The 25,581-nt window shown below is 42.6% G+C and overlaps 1 protein-coding gene across 3 annotated transcripts in view; it reads left to right on the top strand.

The window, feature by feature from the left end:
- The window catches only part of ULK3 (unc-51 like kinase 3), a 51,211-nt gene that overhangs the window by 17,846 nt on the left and 7,784 nt on the right, over positions 1-25,581 (top strand). For 2 of the 3 annotated variants that reach the window (XM_040342961.1, XM_040342962.1), the window contains 5 exons: positions 1,352-1,507; positions 1,623-1,728; positions 10,724-10,764; positions 16,842-16,944; positions 21,971-22,035. In XM_040342961.1, the coding sequence (XP_040198895.1) occupies positions 1,352-1,507; positions 1,623-1,728; positions 10,724-10,764; positions 16,842-16,944; positions 21,971-22,035 (471 nt within the window). Of the gene's footprint in view, positions 1-1,351; positions 1,508-1,622; positions 1,729-10,723; positions 10,765-11,832; positions 12,257-16,841; positions 16,945-21,970; positions 22,036-25,581 lie in introns of those variants that run through there. The other variant, XR_005747861.1, reaches the window with a different exon arrangement.

The raw sequence follows: 25,581 nt of genomic DNA, 5'->3' as shown, positions 1-25,581 counted from the left end.
AAAGTAAAAAATATTAATTTTTTTTCAATATTGTCGCTCTATTTTTGTTTATAGCGCAAAAAATAAAAACCGCAGAGGTGATCAAATACCACCAAAAGAAAGCTCTATTTGTGGGAAAAAAAGGAATCCCGAATCGCAAAAAGTGCTCTGGTCCCAATGAGCACAGTGGCCTCCATCATCTGTAAATGGAAGTAGTTTGGAACCACCAGGACTCTTCCTAGAGCAGGCTGCCTGCCCAAACTGAGAGGTCGAGGGGGAAGGGCCTTAGTCAGGGAGCTGACCAAGAACCACTGCTGGTCACTCTAACAAAGCTCCAGCATTTTTCTGTGGAGAGAGGAGAACTTTTCAGAAGAACAACCATCTCTGCAGCACTCCACCAATCGGGCCTGTATGGTAGAATGGCTAGACGGAAGCCACTCCTCAGTAAAAGGCACATGACAGCCTGCCTGGAGGGTCACGTCTGGAGGAAATCAGGCACCGCTCATCACCTGGCCAATACCATCCCTACAGTGAATTATGGTGGTGGCAGCATCATGCTGTGAGGATGTTTTTCAGTTGCAGGAACTGGGAGACTAGTCGGGATCAAGGAAAAGATGAATGCAGCAATGGACAGAGACATCCTTTATGAAAAGCTGCTCCAGAGCGCTCTGGACCTCAGACTGGGCCGAAGGTTCATCTTCCAACAGGACAACGACCCTAAGCACACAGCCAAGATAACAAATGAGTGTGGCTACCGGACAACTCTGTGAATGTCCTTGAGTGGCACAGCCAGAGCCCAGACTTGAACCCGATTGAACATCTCTGAGGAGATGTGAAAATGCCTGTGCACTTATGCTCCCCATCCAACCTGATGGAGCTTGAGGGGTCCTGCAAAAAATAATAGGAGAAACTGTCAAAAAATAGGTGTGCCAAGCTTGTAGCATCATACTCAAAAAGACTTGAGGCTGTAATTGGTGCCAAAGGTGCTTCAACAAAGTATTGAGCAAAGGCTGTGAATACTTATGTACATGGGATTGTTTTCATTTTTTATTTTTAATAAATTTGCAAAGATTTCCAACAAACTTCTATCATGTTGTTATGGGGTATTGTTTGCAGAATTTTGAGGAAAATAATGAATTTAATACATTTTGGAATAAGGCTGTAACATAACAAAAGGTGGAAAAAGTGAAGTGCTGTGAATACTTTCCGGATGCACTGTATACCCATACACAGACTAGAGTTGGAGTAGGTACAAGATGCCCAATTTATACTTTCAGAGCTTTTTTTTAAGATGTTAAAGTGAAAACATTGGTTTGGGTCAACTTTTATGAGTTTGTTTTTAAATTAACTCTCAGAGATCTTTTACTCTTAGCTTCCTTCAAGGCCACGGGTGTCCCCTGAATGCCGGGATCTCCTTCAGCGACTTTTGGAGAGAGACCCAGATTGTCGTATCTCCTTCCCAGACTTCTTCAACCACCCATTTGTAGACTTGGAGCACATGCCCTGTGCAGAATCCTTACAGAAAGCTGTGAGTAAAAATTGCATGTTCTGTGTATTTAATGGGTACTGTAAATTATTTCTTGTGTACATGTATTCTGTGTCAGGTTTATTTTTCCTTGTGTTTTGTTGTTACTCTTACACAGACATCTCTGGTGGCTGAGGCAGTGGAGAGAGATGGAGCAAGAGATTATTCAGCAGCACTCAGCTTGTACTGCCGAGCTTTGGAATATTTCGTCCCTTCTTTGCACTGTCAGTATTAAAGTATTTTAGCTTTCGTTAATGTTGTTTTTTTTTTTTTTTTTTAAATTGTTTTTATTCAGATTTTCAAACAATACAACAAAAAGACATTAGACAAATACACAGCTCATATGCATATACCATGAATCGATTTGCATGTCATCATAGACTTCATCCATGTGCTACACTTGACAGATGAATATCGGCAGGGGGGGGGGGGTAAAGAGCGCCCCCCCACCCCTATCATACTCCCTCGACGCGCCGGTGCACCAGTCGGCACATTCAGTAGAGGGGCATTGTCTAGGCCCCTAGGGCAAGCACGTCAGTCACCTCAGGTATTCAGCCAGCAGTTTCAGAGTCAGCCAGCCAGGCTCGCCATATTTTGTCGTATTTCTGGGGGCACCCTCGATTAATGTATGTGTCCTTATACAGGGGAAGGCTGGTGTTCACCAGGCGTCTCCACTGCACCAGGGAGGGGGGTGTAGGCTTCTTCCAATGCATGGCAATGTTCTTGCGTGCATAAAAAAGCAGTAGGCTGATCAATGTGCGTTTAGCAGAGGACTGAACTACATTTTCAACAATAGCTTTCGTTAATGTTTTTTTTTTTAATTAAGAAGTCAAAGTTTATTGAGATGTAAATACAAAGTACACACATACAGCAGTACGAATCAAGAATGTACCGTTATACAGTAAATGCATGTCATCAAGTCCTTTCCCGTCTATACAAATACAAAGTTTTCTGGCCAAATATTCACTGAGCTCTACACCTCCCACATTTCAACTCTTCTAGCAACCCATACCTTATGCATCTATTAATATCTGGGACCATACCCACCCTCCATTACCCTTCTCTCTAATCTCGAGATGCCACATATTCATCATCCTATACTGTGCACGTTTCTCCATCTTCTAGCCACCTGTCCCATACATTGGAGAATTTTTGTGGCCTGCCCCGGTGTATGTATATAAACTTTCTGTATGGCAGGGTGGTGTTCACCTCCCTTTTCCAATCCTGTAGAGATGGGGCAGTTGCTCTCATCCATACTTTAGCCACCATTTTCCTAGCCATAAACAACGTCTCATTAATGAATATGGTCTGGTATTTATCCGCATCAATATCTGGGAAAAGCCCCAATAAGCAAATCTTCGGGTCCATGCCCACCGGGGATCCCATGTTGTCATGTAAGAATCGTGTCACCTGCAACCAGTACGCCTGCATATCCGTGCACTCCCATATCAGATGGAAGAAAGAGCTCGTGTTGGAGCTACACATGGGACACCTGGAGCTCCTTGTTGATTGAAACTTAGCCAGTCTTCCCGGTGTCAAATACGCCCGGTGGACAATGTACAGTTGTGTCAGTCTATCCGAGAGCTTAGGAGATGCCAACTTGACCCCCTCCAAAATTTCACTCCAGTCCTCGTCCTCTATGGGTCCTACGTCCTGTTCCCACCGTATTTTGGCCACTTGTGACACCTCTCCTATCTTCTTTTGTCGAAGAGCATAGTATAGGTTGGATATGAGTTTGGTTGACTCCGATCCAAAAATAATATTTAACACCGGTATTGGTCGTAGGTCTACTGCTAAATTGGCTACCTGTCTCCTGATTGCATGTCTAAGCTGCAAATATCGGAACTGAAATTGTTGGGGAATTGCAAATTCCGCTCTTAGTTCTGAGAGTGATTTAACTCCTGTCTCTGTTAGTACCTGCGAAAGAAACTGCACCCTATATGCTGCCCATATTTGTGGATCTGGCACCCTGGCCAGTTCAGGCAGGGAGTCATTATACCATAACGGCGTGTGTGAGTGGAACTGAGATCTTCCCTGCCTCTTGAGAGTAATGTCCCAAATTTTCTGGTGGTGGCTTAGTATTTCTGCTTCAAATCTGGATGATCCACCATTTCCCTTACCCTTCCTAAATATTGCCTGTGTGGGAGTGTGAAATATACTGCCAGGTTTGTTACACACCAGGGCCCTGTACCTCTGTGACTCTGAGGTGTTGTAAAAAAACACATGAGATAGTTGGGATGCCACATAATAGTCTTGTATGTCTGGTAAAGCGCATCCCCCCTCCTCCGTGGGATTCTTAAGAATGTGCCAGGCTAGTTTATGTCTACTCGATCCCCATACAAAAGAGTTCAAAATTGCCTCCATCTGCTTAAACACCTTCTGCTGTATATATAAAGGGGCATGCCATATTATATACAAAATTTTGGGTAATAGTATCATTTTCACTAAGTTGATCCTACCCATTACTCCCAAGGGCAGTCTCGTCCATGCCTGTGTTCTAGATTTAATGGTATGAAAGAGGGGTTCTACATTTAAAGGGACATATTCTTTAAGGTTTCGTGTAACTTTCACCCCTAGATATTTAATCTCATCTACTCTTTTCAAAGGTAATTCTGGCACAATCTCCTGCGGGGGGAAATGATCTAATGGGAGGATCCGGGATTTATCCCAGTTTATTTTAAGCCCTGAGTATTTCCCAATTGTCTCTATAATATTTAATGCTGCCTGTAGTGAGGGGCCCTGATCGGCCAAGTACAATACTGTATCATCCGCATACAGACCTATTTTGTCCCATGTCTCCCCCTTCTTCAGTCCTACCACATCCGGGCTCGTTCTAATGGCCATCGCCAACGGTTCTGCAGCCAGTGCATATAGCAAAGGCGACAGTGGGCATCCCTGTCTTGTTCCTCTCTCTAGTGAAATCTGTTCTGAGAGCCAGCCATTTACGAATACCCTGGCTCTGGGGGTCTGATACAATAACTTCACCCACCTGATATATTTAGGGCCAATCCCATAATTTTTCAAGCACTCCCACAGATATAGCCATTCAACGGAGTCGAATGCCTTAGCTGTATCTAGCGCTACCACCACCCGAGTACCTACATTATCGTGTTGGGCCTGAATATTCATAAAAAGCCGTCTAATATTCATTGCTGTGTTTTTCCCAGGCATAAACCCAGTCTGGTCTGGGTGTATCAGGGATAATATGACTGCATTTAGTCTAGATGATAAAATTTTAGCTAGGATTTTAATGTCCACTGGTAGCAATGAGATAGGTCTATAGGACTCTGGGTACAGTGGGTCTTTACCCGGCTTGGGCAAAACAATTATTTGCGCCTCCTGCATAGAGGATGGGATTTCCCCCCGATCAAACATGGATTGAAATAGTTCTTTCAGCTTAGGGACAAGAGTCTCAGAATACGTAGCATAAAATTCTAGGGGGAGGCCATCTAACCCCGGGGCTTTGGATTTAGCTAGTTGCGAAATCGCTGTGGCTATTTCTTGAGTGGTAATAGGGGCCTCCAGCTCCCGTGTCTGTTCTACTCTCAGTCTGGGGAATCTCAACGTATGTAAATAGGCCTGCACCTCCTGTGTAGTATGGTGACTCTGTGAGCGGTAAAGATCTTCGTAGAATTGCCTAAACTGTTCAGCCACCCTCGGCGGATCCGTAATGACCGTACCATCAGGCCCCGCCAATGAGACCACTACCGGTGGCCTATCCTCTAAATGTGCCAGGTATGCTAGCATTTTCCCTGCCTTCTCCCCATGTTCGTATACCCGAGTTTTACAGAAAAATACCCGCTGCTTGGCCTTCTCTAGATGCAGTTGAGATACCACCCTTGCCTGTACCTTCACTTTTGACAAGTTCTCAGAGGACGGCTGAGTGTTATATGCCTCTTCCAAATTCTGAAGCACCTCCTCCGACTTGCATATTACTAGCCTTGATGATTCCTTCAGTCTATTAATTTTAGTATTAAGAACTCTACGCGCCTGGATTTTAAATTCATCCCACCCGGAAGAAACCAGTTCCCCCCCACGCCCCTCGGCCAGAAGGTAATTAAACTCTCTTTCTATGCTGTCATGGTCTGTCAGTGCTGTCAACCAGAATGGATTAAGCCTCCATATACTCCGGGGTGAGTCTCCCGAGATACACAGTAGAATCCAGCAAGGTGCATGGTCCGATAAGGCCCTAGGAGCAAATCCAGCCCCCACCACCCTGGGCATGAGCAATTTCGACACCATCACATAGTCTATGCGGGACATAGTGGCATAGCTAGTCGAGTGGCATGAGTAGGCCCGGGTCCCCGGGTTCCTCTCCCTCCATACATCTACCAGGGCAAATTCTGTAAACAGTCGGCTTAGTCTAGTTTGTCTGATCACGTCATCTGTTCTCTCACCCCTTTTTGGCCTATCCATGAAAGGGTCCATCGTCATGTTGAAATCCCCCATCCACACTGCCTGTACAGTCGGGTGTTGTGCCATAAAGGCCAATCCCTCAGATATGACTTCCGAACTGTACGGGGGGGGGATATAGCACACTAACAGTAGCATAGGCAGACCTCCCAGGTTCACATGGGCAAATATATATCTCCCTGAAACATCAGATCTTACAGATATGGGCTCAAACGGAGTGGATTTTGTCACCAGCAGTGACACCCCCCTGGAAAAATTGGTGTGAGTACTATGATAGGCCCATCCTACCCACGGGCGCTTCAGTGCCGATTGTAAGTGGCCCGTTACATGTGTCTCAGTGAGCGCTATAATATTGGCTTTCTGTGCTTTTAAGAACGCGAGTGCTGCTGTGCGTTTAATTTTATTCCTCACACCTCTGACGTTCCACGTCATAAATTTAAGTGTCGTCATGGTACATCTTCACACCATCTTGCCCCTCGGCTATATCTGATCCCTGGGCCATTCAATTCTATCATAAACATCCTGGTACACTTCCCCATCATAACACTGGCAGCACACTGTACATATTCCTTTACATCTCTATTGTTTAGTACGTATTGTTCAACTTCCCCTGGTCCACAACGGTGGCCCAACCTGAACCCACCCCTCCCCCCTCCCAGCCCATCACCTCCCCAACTTGGCGTAGGCATTGGATCCCCCAACCTAAAACCAAAAAGGTACAACACCAGAAACATCCAGCAGCCTAGGCTAACTGGAGGCACATATCTTATTTTCAGGTCATTACATATCTCTGGTGCAGTAAACATTCCCTCAGGGGCGATTTCCACTGAACCCCACGTGTAGTATTAGCAGGAAATATTCAACTCCTATTACACAACCAATAAAAAGGGTTTCCTGAAAAAAAAAGGAAAAAGAAAACCTTCAATAAAGAAGAAAAAAAAAAAGGGGAACACTGGTTGTACTGGTCTCTGCTCCTCCTGCTGTGCAATATACACGGTGCATTTTCTCGATCACAGTTCCATTCTGTACTCGCATTCTGGCGACTCCATACTAGTTCACCACCCCGCAGGGATGCATCTCCGGCCAAACTCTATATAACCCCCCCCCCCTCCCCACCCCCCAAAAAAAAATATTGAGAAACGACCTCCATCACTCCCTTCATACAATCCTTCCATCCCCCATGTTTGTGCTCTGTTCCCTTTAGGTAAATAACAAGGTGCCTATTGGGGTATAGCAGGATGGGCAGAACAAACAGGATACCTGTTCTCTGGAGGCCATCTTCCACATAATTTAAGCAGGCCTTCGCATCCCACGCTTCCGCTGGGTCCTGCACATGCCACGATTCAGAGGCCGCTTACTCTGTATACTCTCCCGAGCAAAATAGAATATAAAAAAAAAAAAAAAAAAAAAAACCCCAAAAATGGGGGGGGGGGGGGGCACAAACTAGTTACCCCAACTCTCTCACCCCAGCAACTGTACTCACAGCTTCCAGACTATACCCGTCTGCCTTTTCGATCCAACCATTCCGCGGCCGCTGCTGGGGTATCAAAAAACTGTGGTCGACCATCCTCTTCTACTCGCAGTCTTGCCGGGAACAGCATCGCATACTTAAGATGTAACACGCACTTTCGTTAATGTTTAGTTATTTTATTTTCTCACTCAGATCTGTTCTCAGAGACAGGGTGCCTATGTTCCAGTAAATCTAATCTACTTTTAAATATACTTATGTTGGGGTGTTGCAATGGAAGTAGTTAATGCTGTTACTATATGTGCTGATGGATGCTGTCCACATACTTTGGCATCTACTCACCAGAATGTCATGGATATCAGTTGGTAGTGGGAGTTGAGTTTCTCTTATATGAAACACAGACGTGTGTATTACAAACCTTGCTGTCTTTTACTATAATCATTTTTTTTATTTTGTACCTTGTAATACTTGCTGGATAATATGTTTTAAATGAACAAGTACTTTGTGCTGTACAGTAGGGTGGGTTGAGTAATGTTAACACTGTCAAAGTAAATGCCAAAAGCTTATAGTATATGAGAACCCTTACTCTGTAAAACAACCCATTCAGTTTAAAAAAGTGAAAGGAAAAGGGTTTCCGTACGTGTGCGTGTGTGTATATGAGTTGGGGAAGGAAAAACAGCAGTACACTGATCTTCCCATTAAATAGCTTTGCGGGGGCGGCATGTCCTCATGGGTTTGATCATCTGATCATCTCATTTCACAATCTAAGATTCCAGCTCAGCCAGTAAACTAACCATGCTGGGAAGGATGTGCTTCAGTGCCTAGCATGGTGAGTTTGAAATGGGAAAGCCGAGGACTGACAGGATCACCAAATATTGTACACAGGGTACAGGAATATATATATATATATATATATATATATATATATATATATATATATATATATATATATATATATATATATATATATATATAATGGAAGTAAAACCCATAAGGGGCAGTCAAATAACAGTCTTTCATTCAGGTATCGCAGGCTGTTACTGTCCCAGGCAGAGCACATTTGGTATCACTCTGACTATGACAGAAGCCGGCTCTATACAGGCAGCATCAGCTTTTGTGGCTCTTCTCCACAGCCACTTGCTTCCTGTACCGCCAGCTTCATTCACATTACTGATGCTCTGGGATGGCAACCTGCGATCTGTGTTTGCCAACCCGCCATCCCAGAGTAGGAGGTCACGGGCCACATTAGAGGGCCGCTATCTTATTCAAGCTGCATTACACTAGGGCGTATGTGTGATCTCTTCCCTTTTTGTTTTTGTATAGAAAAGAATCGCCTCCTTTTTAAAATAATAAAAATGTTTTGCTTTGCAGCCTGAAATGAAGACACACGATTTACTTAGTGCAACTTATAACTTCCAAGTAAAAGATGTAACACCAACATTTCAGAAAAAAACCTAAACAAAAACATAGTAATTGAGTTGTAAAAAGGATCACCCTCTTGTGTCAGTATTTTGCTGAACCACCTTTTGCTTTAATTACAGCTTTCAGTCTGTTGGAATATGTCTCTACCAACTTTGCACATCTAGACTTTGTAATATTTGCCCACTCTTCTTTGCAGCACTAATCGAGTTCAGTTAACATTGATGGTGACTATTTGTGGACTGCAGTCTTTAAAGGGTAAGTTCACTTTTACAGAAAAAATCTGTAAGGTGAACTTACACAGGGCCCCCTCCTCGCCCCCGGTCCAGCTGACCTGGACCACGGCAATCTACTGTATATCTGCATCAGAAGTCCAGGGCTTAGAAATCCCCTGAGCTGAATGTCCAAAACGTACCTCGTCAGACGGGACGTTTCGGAGCACTCAAATTAATCAGTGCGGTCACATAGGCGGCGCCGACCAATCAGCAGCCACATAGCCTATCTTGTCAGTTATGGATAAGATGCGTGGTTGCCAAAGGGATTTCTAAGCCCCGGACTCTTGACACAGATATACCGGGGCTTAGAACGGGAGATTGCTGCAGTCCAGGTCAGCAGGACTGGGGGGGGGGGGGGGGGGGTCCTGTGTAAGTTCACCTTACAGGTTTTTCTGTAAAGGTGAACTTACACTTTAAGTCATTCCACAGATTTTCAATGTGGTTTAAGTCTGGGCTCTGACTAGGCCATGCAGGGACATTCACCTTTTTCTCCTTCAACCACTGTGTGGTTCTTTTTTCTGTGTGCGTTATAAGGTAAACCTTCTTCCTATTTGACAACTTTCCGGTAGAGGGCAGCAGATTTTCCTCAAGAATTTGATGGTATTTTTCTTCCATCCTGACAAGTGCTCCAGTCCCTGCTGCATAGAAACACCCCCATAATAGGATATTACCACCTCCATGCTTTACTGTAGAAATGGTGTCATTTGGATGGTGAGCTGTATTGGATTCCCACCAGACATTTTGTTTTGGTTTTAAGGCCAAATAGTTCCATTTTAGGCTCATCTGACCATAACACCTTTTTCCATGTGGCCTCCGAATCTAGGTGCCTTTTTGGCAAAGTTCAGTCGTGACTACATGTGGCCTTTCTTGGGGAGTGGCTTTTTTTCTTGCAACCCTCCCATACAAGCCACATTTGTGGAGAATTTGTGATATTGTTGTCACATGCACACAATGATCACTCTTTGTCATAAATTCTTTCAACTTATTTAGAGTTGCTGTAGGCCTCTTGGTAGCCTCTCTGACCAGTTTCCTCCTGGCTTTTTCATCCAGTTTAGTGTGACGTCCTGATCCAGGGTGGGTCTCTATTGTACCAAATACCTGCCACTTCTTAATAATAGACTTTACTGTGCTTCTAGGCATTGATAAAAGCCTGTTATTTTTTATTTATTTTTTGTATCCATCCCTGACTCGTGCCTGTCCACAAATTTATCCCAGAGATCTTTTGACAGTCCCCTGCCACCCATAGATGATTATTTGCTTAAGTTGCACTACCAGGGACTAAAATTCTCCAGGAAAGCTTTTTCCATGCTGAGCTAAAATGACCACAGCTGAAAGCTTACAAGTCATTTTTAGGAGGGGTGATCCTATTTTCAACTCAGTAATTCTGTTGTTATTTATTTTTTCTGACATGTTGGTGTTATGTCTTCCACTTGGATGTTATAAGTTGCACTAAATAAATACAGCTAGATAAAACAAACTGTGTCTGTCTTCATTTCAGGCTGCAAAGCGGGGGGTGATTTTTTTCTATAGCCACTGTACATGGTACAACAGACACACATATCAGGAATATGAAATGTTGGGGTAACAAACATTTGAATTGCACCTTGTTAACCCTGTTAAACTGTTCTGCCTTTTCTCTGGTAGATGAAACAGACATCCGACGGAAAGAAGCCATACGCTCAAAGGTTAGTAAGCATTATTTTATTATGGTTGCATCTCAGGTTGGTATTTTTAACTTGCTGGCATCTACGACTAGTGGGCAATGCATGTATGTAAGCCAACTTTCACATGTTTATAGTAGTTTCAAAGGTAATTTTCCTTTAAATGCATTTTGTATTGAGTTTTTCAACAAAAATATAGTAGGTTACAAATATTCACACCAACAAGGTAACATAGACCTTAATTGGTTTTGAAGCCACTTTGTTATGTTCATACAATCCCCTGTGTTAGATAACATTATGTGCCCCAGTATATGTGCTTTGTAAAAAATATGTCGCTTTACACCTTATTTCGGAGCACAGCTCTCACTTGAAGAGGAGAGTGGCGGGTGGTCATGTGAGCGTCGAGCGGCACTCTGAAATAAGGTGTGAAGCCACATATTTTTTTATAAAGCACATACACTGGGGAACATAATGTTATCCAACACAGGGTATTGTATGAACATAACAAAGTTATTTTAGCTGCAGATCAGCAGAGACTAGTTGACAGACAGGGAGGCAGGGGGGGGAGAGGAGAGGAGAGTAGAGGGATGACTGAGGCATATAAACAGTTTACAGAGGGGAGTTCAGCACCAGGCAGGATCAGCCAGGTATTTTAGATGATAGAAAGGGACAAATTACACAGCATAAGAACTGTGCTGTTTTTTATGCTTTAAAGCTTTTTCTCTTCCGTTCATAGACGGACACAGCATCATTGACAGGAGGGTTTATGCACCTTACTGTCAAGGATGCTGTGTCCGTCTATGAACTCAGAGAAATGGATTTTACGGTGAGTACAAAAATCCTATTTTTTGGGCTACAACCGATTTAACGTAAAAATTCTCTCTGTTAACACCTATGCTGACTAACGTGAAAAAAAGGTATGTGTGTGTATGTATGTATATGTGTGTGTGTGTGTGTGTGTGTGTGTGTATATATATATATATATATATATATATATATATATATATATATATATATATATATATACAGACACACACTACCTATTTTCAGCTTGCTCCTGTCTAGTCACATGATCCATCTCCCTTTTATCAGTCAGCAGCAGCTGCAGGGGTGAGGAGCAGGTGCTTAGCAATGGCTGGTAAAGCTCTTACGGGCCATCTGTTTAAACGACGTCAATGTGCGACGAAACGCATAGAGAAGAGTGACGTGCTGGCATCATCGCGTTTTTCGATTCCTAGAAGTGCGGGCTTCTTGTTTTTCGCCATCCGACGAGAGTGCTAATAAGGCGTTTTTAACATTACCTTGATGTAAGTGCAACCTTACTTTTATTTTAATACATTTTCCATAAGATTTTACACTATTTGGACCTTTTTTTGTATTTCTGGGGATGGTTGTATGGAAGCATCATCTGGATGGTCTGCACTTATGGATCTTTAAACATCATCGAAAGGACCTGGCTGGGTGTGTAGCCACAATCTTTGCTGACCTTCTGTGATAGGAGGTCCCTTTTGAGCTGGTAAGCGGGCATTTTGTCCGAATATAGGTGGTGGTGCTCTAGACAAGATCTCGCTCTTGGTGACGGATGGTGTCTATATTGCAGATGTATTGACAAGGATTCCACATTCTCAACTTTTTGGACTTTATAATTTTCACTTTTTTTGGACTTAATTTTAATGGCATTTGTTTGTAATATATGGGTGCAACTTTTTACTTATCTAATGCGACTCTGTAGATGTTTGGAATATTATGGAACTGTGTTTGGGTTTGTTTTTATTCATACAAGCACAGTTTTTTTTTTTTTTCTTTCTTTTATACAGTGCATCCGAAAATAATTCACAGCGCCTCACTTTTTCCACATTTTGTTATGTTACAGCCTTATTCCAAAATGGATTCAATTCATTATTTTCCTTAACATTCTACAAACAATACCCCATAATTACAACGTGGAAGTTTTGAAATCTATGAAAATATTTTAAAAATAAATCCCATGTGCATAAGTATTCACTGCATTTGCTCAATACTTTGTTGAAACACCTTTGGCACCAATTACAGTCTCAACCTTTTTTTGCGTATGATGCTACAAGCTTGGCTCACCTATTTTTGGGCAGTTTCTCCCATTATTCTTTGCAGGATCTTTCAATCTCCATCAGGTTGCATGGGGAGGGCGGTGCAACAGCCATTTTCATATCTCTCCAGAGATGTTCAATCGGGTTCAAGTCTGGGCTCTGGCTGAACCACTCAAGTACATTCACAGAGTTGTCCCATAGCTACTCCTTTTTTATCTTGGCTGTGTGCTTAGGGTCGTTGTCCTGTTGGAAGATTAATCTTCGCCCCACTCTGAGGTCCAGTGGGCGCTAGAGCAGGTTTTCATCGAGGATGTCTCTGTACATTGCCTCATTCATCTTTCCCTCAATCCTGACTAGTCTCCCAGTTCCTGATGTTGAAAAACATCCCCACAGCATGATGCTGCCACCACCATGCTTCACTGTAGGGATGGTATTGGCCAGGTGATGAGTGGTGGCTGGTTTCCTCCAGACATGATGCTTGCCATTCAAGCCAGAATGTTCAACCTTTGTTTCATCAGACCAGAGAATGTTGTTTCTCATGGTCTGAGAGTCCTTCTGGTGCCTTTTAGCAAACCTCAGGCAGGCTTCCATGTGCCTTTTACTGAGGAGTGGCTTCCATCTGGCCACTCTACCATACAGGCCTGATTGGTGGACGAATACAGAGATCGTTCTTCTGGAAGGTTCTCCTCTCTCCACAGAGAAACGCTGGAGCTCTGTGAGAGTGACGATCAGGTTCTTGGTCACTTGCCAGACTAAGGCCCTTCTCCCCGATCGTTCAGTTTTGCTGGGCGGCCCCCTCTAAGAAAAGTCCTGATGGTTCCAAACTTCTCCATAATCTTTCTGTACTTTTTCCAAGATCTGTGCCCCGATACAATCCTGTCTTGGAGGTCTACAGACAATTCCTTGGACCTTCATGGCTTGGTTTGTGCTCTGACATGCACTGTTGACTGTGGGACTCTATATAGATAGGTGTGTGCTTTTCCAAATCACGTCCAATCAATAGAATTTTCCACAGGTGAACTCCAATCAAGTTGTAGAAACTTCTCAAGGATGATCAGTGTTAACAGGATAACCTGAGCTAAATTTTGAGTGTCATGGCAAAGGCTGAGAACACTTATGTACGTGTTGTTTTTTTTTCCAAATAAATTTGCAAATATTTCAAATAAACTTCTTGCACGTTGTCATTATGGGGTATTGTTTGTAGAATTTTGAGGAAAATAATGAATTGAATCCATTTTGGAATAAGGCTGTAACCTAACAAATGTGGAAAAAGTGAAGTGCTGTGAATACATTAGTTAGGCCTGGTTCACACTTGTGTGGGATTTTACGTGGATATGGTAGCCCATTCATTTTAATGGACTGTCGTGCCTCCTGAAACGCAGGGAAATAGGTCCCTGCTCCATTTTTTAAATCTCAGCACGCACAGAAACTGCAAATGCAGTGCTTTTTCTAGTGCAGGAAGCAGCTGCTGCGATTTCCAGTGGGTGCGGGTACTATTAGGATAAATTGCACCTGCACGCATCTCCTGCGTTTTTCTGTGTGGACGGTTGCTGCCACCGCCACACAAACAGGTGTGAACCCACAGGGGGAACCATCTGCACAAGTGTGAACAAAGTCTGAGATTAGTTGGCATTAGCCCTGCATTCTACTTTTTATAAGACATTTTAGCTAGAATCTCACACTCTTCCTCTCACGTTTCCTTATTATAGTATGGTTTGTGGAGAGGATTTCTTAAATAGGGAAAGGTCAAGCATAAAATTACAGTGTTGCTCTTCTTCATAACCTCATAAATCCTAAGGTTCTCCAGTAGATACAAAAGTGCAACATCAACAATGAGAACATAAACTAGAAACCAGCAAAGAAGAGAATAAATAAGTAAAAAAGGAGGGATCAAGTAAGGGGGCAGGGAGGGGGGGGGTCAAAAGTAATTTTTTTTTTTTTTATCTGTAGTTTTCATTAAAATATGTGGAGATCCTGCCATTAAGGTCCATCTAAAGTTATTTCATGTTATTGGGTGACAATGCCATGTTCCTGTTTTCCATATGCGTTTCCTACACTGACATTTTGTTACACACTCTCCCAATGGAGACTACAAACTGACGCATGTTACACAGACATAGCACAAAGTTGTCATTATTAAGTAACCCGCGCTGTTCAATGATGTGCAACCGTTTCTAAAATAGTTCAGAGGATCAGCAATCCTGAGATGCAACAGAAAAGGCGGAAACATTATTTTATTAAAAATAAACCATGGGTATTGTTTATGATTCATAGCGATTTAGAAAAAAACATGGCATTCAGCTAAGGTTTACCTGTACTTTATATTGCTTCCATAGTAGTAGTTTGAATAATAATTTAATTTACTGGCTAGTCAATATCCTCATTGATGGCATAGACATCAAGCTATATTTGCATCATGCCTATGGATAATTGTCTTTTTCTTGGGCTAGCATATATGTTGGACAATGCACGCAACACATGATTCATATAGGCCCTATACACAGTATCAGAATATTTCTTCTTGGAGTATAAGTGTGGGCTATTATAGAAGACAACCATTTAATTATTTACATTATTTAAAAAATATATTACATTTCTCCTATCACCTTCCAGGACGGCACACCTGAGAGATGTGAGGCTCCTTCCCGCAGGAAACGCAATCACTTGACAGCTGTTTTAAGTCCCCCACTCTTCCCCTTGATACTCAGTTTTTGAGTGTTTCTCCCCACACAGCAAAACCTTTCTTTTAGTTGTTCTAAGTAGCACTTACAGGCACAGTAGTCTATGGTTGCTAGAGGATTGAGACAGGCAACATTGCTAACCTACAAGTTTAACATGTTTTCTGATTCCATCTTTAAGAGGCCACTCCACCTAGATTTTGTATCCGAAGCGAGGAAGGCAGGGACATCGGTGGAGTAGACCTGCAGATCAACCACATGATCCAGCTAAGATCCCTTCATCAGGCCTTTTTGGAGTGGAGGTAAAGCTCACTGCAGAACCTAGCATTCGCCAAGAAGGTCTTGCAGGCAGTGGTCCCACCCTAAGGTAGGCCTGAGGTTGCTTGATTATCCTCTCAGGTGTGCCGTCCTGAAAGGCGATAGAAGAAAAAGACCTACGTTACTTACCGGGAACGTTGTTTCTAGGAACCTTCCAGGACGGCAGGCCTACTTCCCACCCAGTGAAGGAGGGAAAATTGTTGAGCACTAAATGGTACCTATGAGGAATGATTCCCCTTCTGAACCAGGTTCAGGAGTTACTTCTATACAAACTGAGGATCAAGGGGAAGGATGGGGACTTAAAACCGCTGTCAAGTGATTGTGTTTCCTGTGGGGAGGAGTTTCTCATCTCTCAGGTGTGCCGTCCTGGAATTTTCCTAGAAACTGCATTACCGGTAAATAACGTAGGTCTTTTTTTTTTGTTTTACAAATTTTTACATATTTTTTCATAGTATTTTTAAATGGCTCAATTTCTATTGTACTAGTCTCCTGTAATATATCCTTCATATCATCATTTACATTGGTAGAGTAAGGTAGGTCATAGATGATTCGTTGTTGCAGGAAAGCAAATTGCTTGATTCCTCCATGAGGGGAACCGTCCTTGCTGGGAGAACACAGTGATTATTGCTAGAGGCTATAGCCTCTGGCAATAATCGTATGCTTGAAATCTGACATGCTAGTTGTACCCAAGTCAATCGAAAGTTCGACTTGGGTACAATCAGCCTGTCCATACAAGGATCAAATCTCGTCTGGTTCCTGCAAAAAAGGTCAAGATTCGAGCCATCTTTGGCCAGCTTAAGGGGTTAACAAATCAGGCTTTACTGCATTTTATAGGTTGTGACTCCAACAATTGGAGCTTGCTGATTGGAGGAGAAAGCTTACAAAAAAAACTCATCTGCATGCTGCTGTTTCAGTCTCGGCTGTGTACAGTAGTTTTGTCCTATGTTGAATATTCAGGCATGCATTTCATTTGTAGTTGTGCTACAGGATCTTTAACAGGGACTATTATTTACATTTTTTACTATCACACTCTCTGCAGGTGCGTCAGTACATATCCAGAGCAGAGGAGCTGAAGGTGCTGGTATCTTCTAGTAACAAGTCCCTGCTTCTTGAAGGCACATCATCGCGGGAACTCTTAAAAGGTGAGCTCTAGTTTCCGATTCCTCATGGGTGCAGGGTTGAAATCTCTACTGGATCTCCGACAGGAGTGGGGAACAACACCGTGGGATAGCTGAAAATTTGTCCAACTTAAAACATTTTTTAGAGTGCAGGCCAAGCCATTCTTATTCACTCTTCAGGTTTTACATTATATGCCTGGACAGAGATGGTTCAGAGCACTTACTCTCTAAGTCACAGGTGTCAAACACAAGGCCTGCAGGCCGAATCCAGCCCTCCAGGCCAATTTTATGGGGCCCTCGCACCTCTCCCCCAGCCCTCCTATGGTCCTACTCCAGACCCTTACTTTCTGCTTTCAAGCAATGCATCCAGGTTCTTCCCAGCAGCAGCATAAGGAAAGGGGGGTGCACTGTGATGTAAGGGGGAGTGGGGGACTCAACTTATGATGGTGGGGTGGCTCTTGACATCTAATGTAAGGGGAGGGGATGCTCTGGACATCTAATCTTACAGATACAACCAGCCCTTTTGAGGGCAATCATAATGCTAACGCGGCCCACAATGAAATTGAGTTTGACACACCTGCTCGAAGTTATACAAACTTGTTGTGAACTGAGAGGTACTTTTTTACATCTATGTTGGGACTGTCCCCTTCTCAGACCTTTCTGGACGAAAATCCATAATATAATTGGCAGGGTCACCTAACACCAGATAGCGGATGCTCCTCTTCTTATGTTATTTCATGACCCACAGACAGTGCATCCGGAAAGTATTCACAGTGCTTCACTTTTTCCAACATTTTGTTATGTTACAGCCTTATTTCAAAATGGATTAAATTAATTATTTTCCTTTAAAATTCTACAAACAATACCCAATAATGACAACATAAAAGAGGTTTGTTTGAAATCTGCAAATGTATAAAAAAAATGAAAAAATGACATGTACATAAGTATTCACAGCCTTTGTCATGACACAAATAAATTGAGCTCAGGTGCATCCTGTTTCCACTGATCATTCTTGAGATGTTTCTACGACTTGATTGAAGTCCACCTGTGATAAATTCAGTTGATTGGACATAATTGGGAAAGGCACACAACTGTCTATATAAGGTCCCACAGTTAACAATGCGTGCCAGAGCACAAACCAAGCCATGAAGTCCAAGAAATTGTCTGTAGACCTCCGAGACAGGATTGTATCGGGGGGAAAAGGTCTGGGGAAGGCTACATACAAATTTCTACAGCATTGCAGGTCCCAGTGAGCACAGTGGCCTCCATTATCCATAAATGGAAGAAGTCTGGAACCACCAGGACTCTTCCTAGAGCGGGCCGCCTGGGCAAACATAGATCGGGGCAGAAGGGCCTTAGTCAGAGAGGAGACCAAGAACCCAATGGTCACTCTGACAGAGCTCAAGCATTTCTCTTGGAGAGAGAAGAACTTTCCAGAAGAACGACAATCTCTGCAGCACTCTACTAGTCAGGCCTGTATGGTTGAGTGGCCAGACGGAAGCCACTCCTTAGTAAAAGGCACATGACAAAGATTGAACTCTTTGGCCTAAATGGCTTGTCTGGAGGAAACCAGGCACTGCTCATCACCTGGCCAATACCTCCCCACAGTGAAGCATGGTGGTGGTGGTAGCATCATGCTGTGGGGATGCTTTTTAGCGGCAGGAACTGGGAGACTAGTCAGGATCAAGGGAAAGATGAATGCAGCTCTGTGCAGATACATCCTTGATGAAAACGTGCTTCAGAGCGCTCTGGACCTCAGACTTAGGTGAAGGTTCATCTTCCAACAGGACAACAACCATAAGTACACAGCAAAGATAACAAAGAAGTGGCTATGGGACAACTCTGTGAATGTCCTTGAGTGGCCCAGCCAGAGCCCAGACTTGAACCCAATTGAACATCTCTGGAGAGATCTGAAAATGACTGTGCACTGACAAGCCCTATCCAACCTGATGGAGCTTGAAAGGTCTTGCCAAAAATAATGGGAGGAGATGCCCAAAAATAGGTGTGCCAAGCTTATAGCATCCTACTCAAAAACGTGTGCTTCAACAAAGTATTGAGCAAAGAAAAAAAATAAAATTTGCAAAGATTTCAAACAAACCTCTTTCACGTTGTCATTTTATGGAGTATTGTTTGTTGAATTTTGATGAAAATAATGAATTTAATCCATTTTGGGAATAAGGCTGTAACATAACAAGATGTGGAAAAAGTGAAGCGCTGTGAATACTTTCCGGATGCTCTGTATGTCCATAGGGTCTTACAAGCGCTCATTATTGCCTCACCACCTTATGCGGGCAAATGCCTTATTTCGATACACTGGAATTCTTTGGTTATCACTACAGTGAAAGAATGGCTACTGATGGTGCAAGATATAATGGAGGCTGGGGAGTGAAGACACCAACGTACTGGCAACTATACCAAGTTTTATACTATTTGGGCAAACAACTAATGCTATGATTTTGTGCACCCATTTTTCAGAATGTTTACTCCATCACTGTTAAGTGGTTGACCAGGGAATTTGCTATGATATACATTGATTAATGTTCCCATTGCTGGTTTTCCTAGGGATCGGGGTTGACTATTTTGCTTTCCGTATTCCTTTTTGTTGATGTTTTTCCTTTCCCTTCCCTCTCTCTCCTCTCGCTTGGGTTCTCTTCCACCTTCTTCCCTTTTCTTTTAGTTCTATAAATATATTCCCTGCAGATGGACTTTATTTTTAGGTGTGCCTCCTACAATGTCCTATACATCTGCTAATGATGCTATTTCATGATGCCATTTCAGTTTTTCGGATTCAGTTTTGTACCATGAATACGTTTACACCCATATGTTGGGAATGTCTATACTATACTGTCTTCTTTTTCTGCAAAAATTGAAAATAAAGATTTTACGAAAAAAAAAAAAAGTGTTGAGCTTTAGCCACCGGTTTTGGACTATCTTGTGTTGGGGCACAAATGTGTTGCTGTAAACACAGAGCTCCATGTCCTGTCAGGGAGAGAGGAGACTGATCTGTGACCCTTGTACATAGGGACACAGATCGGTCACCTCCCCCAGTCATCCCCCTCCCCCTACAGTTAGAACACTCAATAGGCTACACATTTAACCCCTTCCCCGTCCCCTAGTGGTTAACCCCTTCCCTGCCAGTCACATTTATACAGTAATCAATGCATATTTATAGCACTGTTCACTGTATAAATGTGAAAGGTCCCAAAAATGTGTCAAAAGTGTCCGATGTGTCCACTATAATGTTGCAGTCCTGAAAAAAAAACGCAGATCGCCGCTATTCCTACTAAAAAATAAATAAAATGTTATGTCCCCTATTTTGTAGGCAATATAACTTTTGCGCAAACCAGGTTATTGCGATTTTTTTTTTTTTTTTTTTTTTTTTTTTTTTTACAAAAAATATGTAGAATAATACATATCGGCCTAAACTTAGAAAAATAAATATATTTTTTTAAAAAATGGGATATTTATTATAGCAAAAAGTAAAAAATACTGTGTTTTTTTTCAAAATTGACGCTCTTATTTTATTTATAGCCCAAAAAATAAAAACCGCACAGGCGATCAAATACCACCAAAAGAAAGCTCTATTTGTGGGGAAAAAAAGGATGTCAATTTTGTTTGGAAGGCACACGTTGCACGACCGCGCAATTGTCAGTTAAAGCGACGCAGCGCCGGAAGCTAAAATCTCGTCTGGGCAGGAAGGGGGTGTATGTGCACAGTAGGCAAGTGGTTAATAGAATTCAATGCAACTTGTGCAGAATTTGCACCAAAAGTAGTGCAGGAACCTATTAGAACGGTTACATTGCACTTAATGGGGTGCGACTTGTCATGCGACTTGTGCTCTCAAAGTTGGACCGCATGTTGCACCAGTGTGAACCGGGCGACATTCAGCTTGTGCCACCAGCTGATTGATAGACACAATGTTGCAGAATGATGGATATACTCGCATGTGTTGAGATCTGTATAAAAATTCTCAAGTGTGCATCACAATCAGCTGTTTGAGTTTCCCTCAGGCAAACTTACCTGCAGTACTTCAAAAAAAGCTTTGTCTTACAGTATATGTCACTGGCTGGAACATAGAGATAAAGCATGAGTGCTCCTCCAATTGGGAGCTTAACACTTTCTTTTGTATTTCCTTTTTTTTTTTTTTACTGCCTATGGAAGTTGTTTATGTGTGGATAAGGACAGAGACAGAGGGCTGTCTTTAGAGCTGGGGATTGCTTTCACAAAATTGCAACTATACACAGGGATGTATAAAACTCACAGATCCCCACACAAGCGATATGGATATGGGGATCTCCCCTTCCATTGTATTCTGACAGTGGGGTTCCCCCTTCCAGACAGAATACACTGATCAACACTGCAACCATTGGCTTCAAGCCCTGATCAAATACTGGTTTTCCAGCAGGACTGTTGGACAGAAGCCAGTCATTAGACTTTTTTGTTGAACAGACAGACACACAGAGCGAAATTCGGGCAGTTCCTGCTGTACCTACATACAGATCTGCACACATGTTGGTAATCTCCACCATTCCGCAACATTGTTTCTATCAATCAGCCAGTGGCACAAGCTGAAATAGTTTGCAATACACTTTTTGTGTTGTAATTTTTGTGTGAAAGTTTATCCCACTATAAAAAGGACTAGTGGTGTCAGCATGACTAACAGAATTATCACCTTTAATATTTATTCAGTCTATGGTCTCCTTCACACAGGGCAATTTAATCCATGTCCTGTACAGGCCATGTTTTACCAGCACAGGGATACACAGGTGTTACATGCAGTCCCATAGCTATCCATTGGGATGCAACCGCTGCACAGGCACAACTGCTGCCCCCAGGGTGAGATCAGGGACAAGCAAACGCACCACACAGGTTTCAGATTTGGGAGCAGCCGCTGTGTTCATGCAGCCGCTGTCTCAATAGATATGAATAGGAATGCCTGCTCAGGGATGCTTTATTCTCTCTTCATTGATATAGTGGAAGTTACTAATTAATAAGCGTGTATTTTTGTTTCATACATCTTCACTGCTGATCTGCTATCATTTTTGTTTAGAAATGTCTCTGGACAAACCTCGTCTGTTTGCTGCTTTGGATGTGGCCTCAGCTGCTGTTGCAAAGGTATGACACAGCAGAATAAATTGGTGTATATTATCCTGGCTCATTTATTACCTTTTTCAATGTGTTTAAATAATGCAAACAGGGTAGAATCCCTCTATGCTAAACTGTGTCTAGTTTATTCACAGTCTGTTGATTCATGTGGGGTTTATAAATCTGAGAAATGTTATTAATCAACTTAAAGTGTAGGTAAAGCGACACCAAATTTCTCTTATTTGATCTGGTAAATATACTTTTGAAGTGTTTTTGTTACATCTGTTCTATTAGCACAAACAAACAAACTGTTTGGTTGGACAGGAATACAGTGAACTGCTCACTGCCCTGCCCATTTCACTTGAGTCAACTAAACATGCCCTCCCTCATGTAATGGAGATGGGGAGAGGGCTCGGAGGTATTCTGTAGTCCTAGCATACTCCCTCTCCTACGGTGACAGACCTGCTTCTCCATAGATTACTGTGAGGGACTATTGTCAACCTAGGTCAGGAAGTGTGTTACTGGCAGGATCACTAGGTGAAAATACGGCTTGCAGCCACCAAATCTGGTCAAGCTGCAATACAGTGGGAATCGAAAGTTTGGGCACCCCAGGTAAAAAATTGTAGTAATGTGCATAACAAAGGAAAGATGGAAAAATCTCCAAAAGGCATCAAATTACAGATTAGACATTCTTATAATATGTCAAAAAAAGTTAGATTTTATTTCCATCATTTACACTTTCAAAATTGCAGAAAACAAAAAAAATGGCGTCTGCAAAAGTTTGGGCACCCTGCAGAGTTAATATCTTGTACTGCCCCCTTTGGCTTGTAAACTCTTTTTGTAGCCAGCCAAGAGTCTTTTTCAATTCTTGTTTGAGGTATCTTTGCCCATTCTTCCTTACAAAAGTCTTCCAGTTCTTTGAGATTTCTGGGCTGTCTGTTCTTTTAAGGTCTCTCCATAGATTTTCAATTATGTTGAGGTCAGGAGATTGTGAAGGCCATGGCAAAACCTTCAGTTTACGCCTCTTGATGTAATCCCCCGTGGATTTTGAGGTGTGTTTAGGATCATTATCCATTTGTAGAAGCCATCCTCTCTTTAACTTCAGCTTTTGTACAGATGGCTTCAAGTTACCATCCAAAATTTGCTGAAACTTTATTGACTCCATTTTCCTTCTACTCGTGAAATGTTCCCTGTGCCACTGGCTGCAATACAACCCCAAAGCATGGTTGATCCACCCCCATGCTTCGCAGTTGGACAGAGGTTCTTTTTATTCAATTCTGTGCCCTTTCTTCTCCAAACGTACCTTTGCTCATTCTGGCCAAAAAGTTATATTTTAACCTCATCGGTCCACATAACTTGTTTCCAAAATGCATCAGGCTTGTCTATATGTTCATTTGCAAAGTTCAAACGCTGATTTTTGTGGTAAGGACGTAGAAGAGGTTTTCTTCTGATGACTCTTCCATGAAGACCATATTTGTACAAGTATCTCTTTATAGTGGAATAGTGTACCACAACTCCAGTGTCTGCCAGATCTTTCTGGAGGGATCGTGCAGTCAAACGTGGGTTTTGAATTGCTTTTCTCACAATCCTACGAGCTGTTCTGTCTGATATTTTTCTTGGTCTTCCAGATCTTGCTTTAACTTCCACTGTTCCTGATGACTGCCATTTCTTAATTACATTCCAAACAGAGGACATTGACATCTGAAAATGCTTTGCTATCTTCTTATAGCCTTCTACAGCTTTGTGAGCGTCAACTTTTTTCAGCTTTCTAGACAACTGCTTAGAAGAACCCATGGTGCTGATTGTTGGGGCAAGGTCAGATGAGTCTGGGCATTTAAAACCTTTGAGATTGACATCACCTGGTCTTCCCAGACGATGATTGAGAACAATCCATGACACTGGCAGGTCTCAGCTTTGCGAAGGGGGCAGTGCATGCTATACATTCTGCAGGGTGCCCAAACTTTTGCAGATGCCATTTTTTTGTTTTCTGTAATTTTGAACGTGTAAATGATGGAAATAAAATCAAACTTTTTTTGACATATAAGAATGTCTAATCTGTAATATGATGCCTTTTTGGAGATTTTTCTATCTTTTCTTGGCTTCGTTATGCACATTAATACAAATTTTTACCTGGGGTGCCCAAACTCTCGATCCCCACTGTATATATTTTTTTTCTTGGGTTTAGATACACTTTACCAATGGTGGAGAATTAGTGTGAGAACTATAGCGTTCTGTGCACAAAAGGTACTTTTAGGCAACATATTTTGCAGCAGCTAAAGAAAATAGAAGCAGGTTATAACTGACCACAAAGTTTGAAATGTAAGACATTCAAATCATCCATATGTAGAAAACACCTGTTTCAGCTCTGTACATTTTAAACCGCTTTACTGGGGTATATTAAGTCTGGGGAAGGTATCTGAATTGGATTATTATATCCTGGGCTACTGGAACTGTAAGAGCCGGTTCACACTGGGGCAACATGACTTGCTGAGCAACTCGGCAAGGCGATCTGCACGTGACTTCAGAGGCGACTTGCAAAATGACTTCTGTATTGAAGTCAATGCAAGTCGTCCCAAAGTTGTACAGGAACCTTTTTCTAAGTCGGAGCGACTTGAGTCGCTCCTATTAGAACGGCTCCATAGTACAGAACGGAGCGTGACTTGTCAAGTCGCCTGTGTGAATCAGCTCTTAAGCTTGTGTTTTCTTTTAAATCACTTTTCATTTTTGGGATGAAAGAGATGCTCCAAGTGTGTCCATTTGTTCCACAAGTTTAGCCAGATTCACGTATGGCGGCGTAACTTTATGCCGGCGTAGCGCACCCCATTTGCACTATGCCGACGTAACATAGTGAGGCAAGTACTGTATTCACAAAGCACTTGCCTCCTAAGTTACGTTCGCGTAGCGCAAATGGCCTGGTGTAACCCCAATTTAGGCAGGTAGTGGGCGTGCTACATGTAAAGTAGCCGTGACCCCATGTAAATGAGGGCCGTTTGTACGGCGCATGCGCGCATGCTCAGAATTACGTCGGAAATACTCAATGATTTAGACGTGAACGTCACCTACGCCCAGCCCCATTCACGTATGGCTCACGCAAACAACGTAAAATTCGACGGCACTTCCGACGTCCATACCTTGCCTGGGCTGCGCCATCTTTTTGGTGGTTTATCTTTACGCCTGAAAAACGCCTTATGTAAACGGCGTAGCTTACTGCGACGGGGGTGTACGTACGTTCGTGAATAGGCGTATCTTGCTCATTTACATATTCTAGGCATAAATCCACGTACACGCCCCTAGCGGCCAGCGTAAATATGCAGCTAAGATACGACGGCGTAGGAGACTTACGCCGGTCGTATCTTAGCAACAGTGAAGCGTATCTCAGTTTGAGAATACGCTTAAAGATACGACGGCGCTGATTCGGACTCACGACGGCGTATCTACTGATACGCCGTCGTAAGTCTTACTGAATCCAGCTATTTGTGTTTTGTAATATTTGTCTGATAGTAACACAAAATCTGTATAATACATTCTTATTCTCCCTATCTAAAATATTCTATTGCCTTAAAGCGGTTCTCCACC

This window comes from Rana temporaria, chromosome 3, assembly GCF_905171775.1.
Source record: "Rana temporaria chromosome 3, aRanTem1.1, whole genome shotgun sequence".
Taxonomy (NCBI): domain Eukaryota; kingdom Metazoa; phylum Chordata; class Amphibia; order Anura; family Ranidae; genus Rana; species Rana temporaria.
The sequence above is the reverse complement of the archived record's forward strand: the minus strand, read 5'-3'. Positions and strand labels throughout refer to the sequence as shown.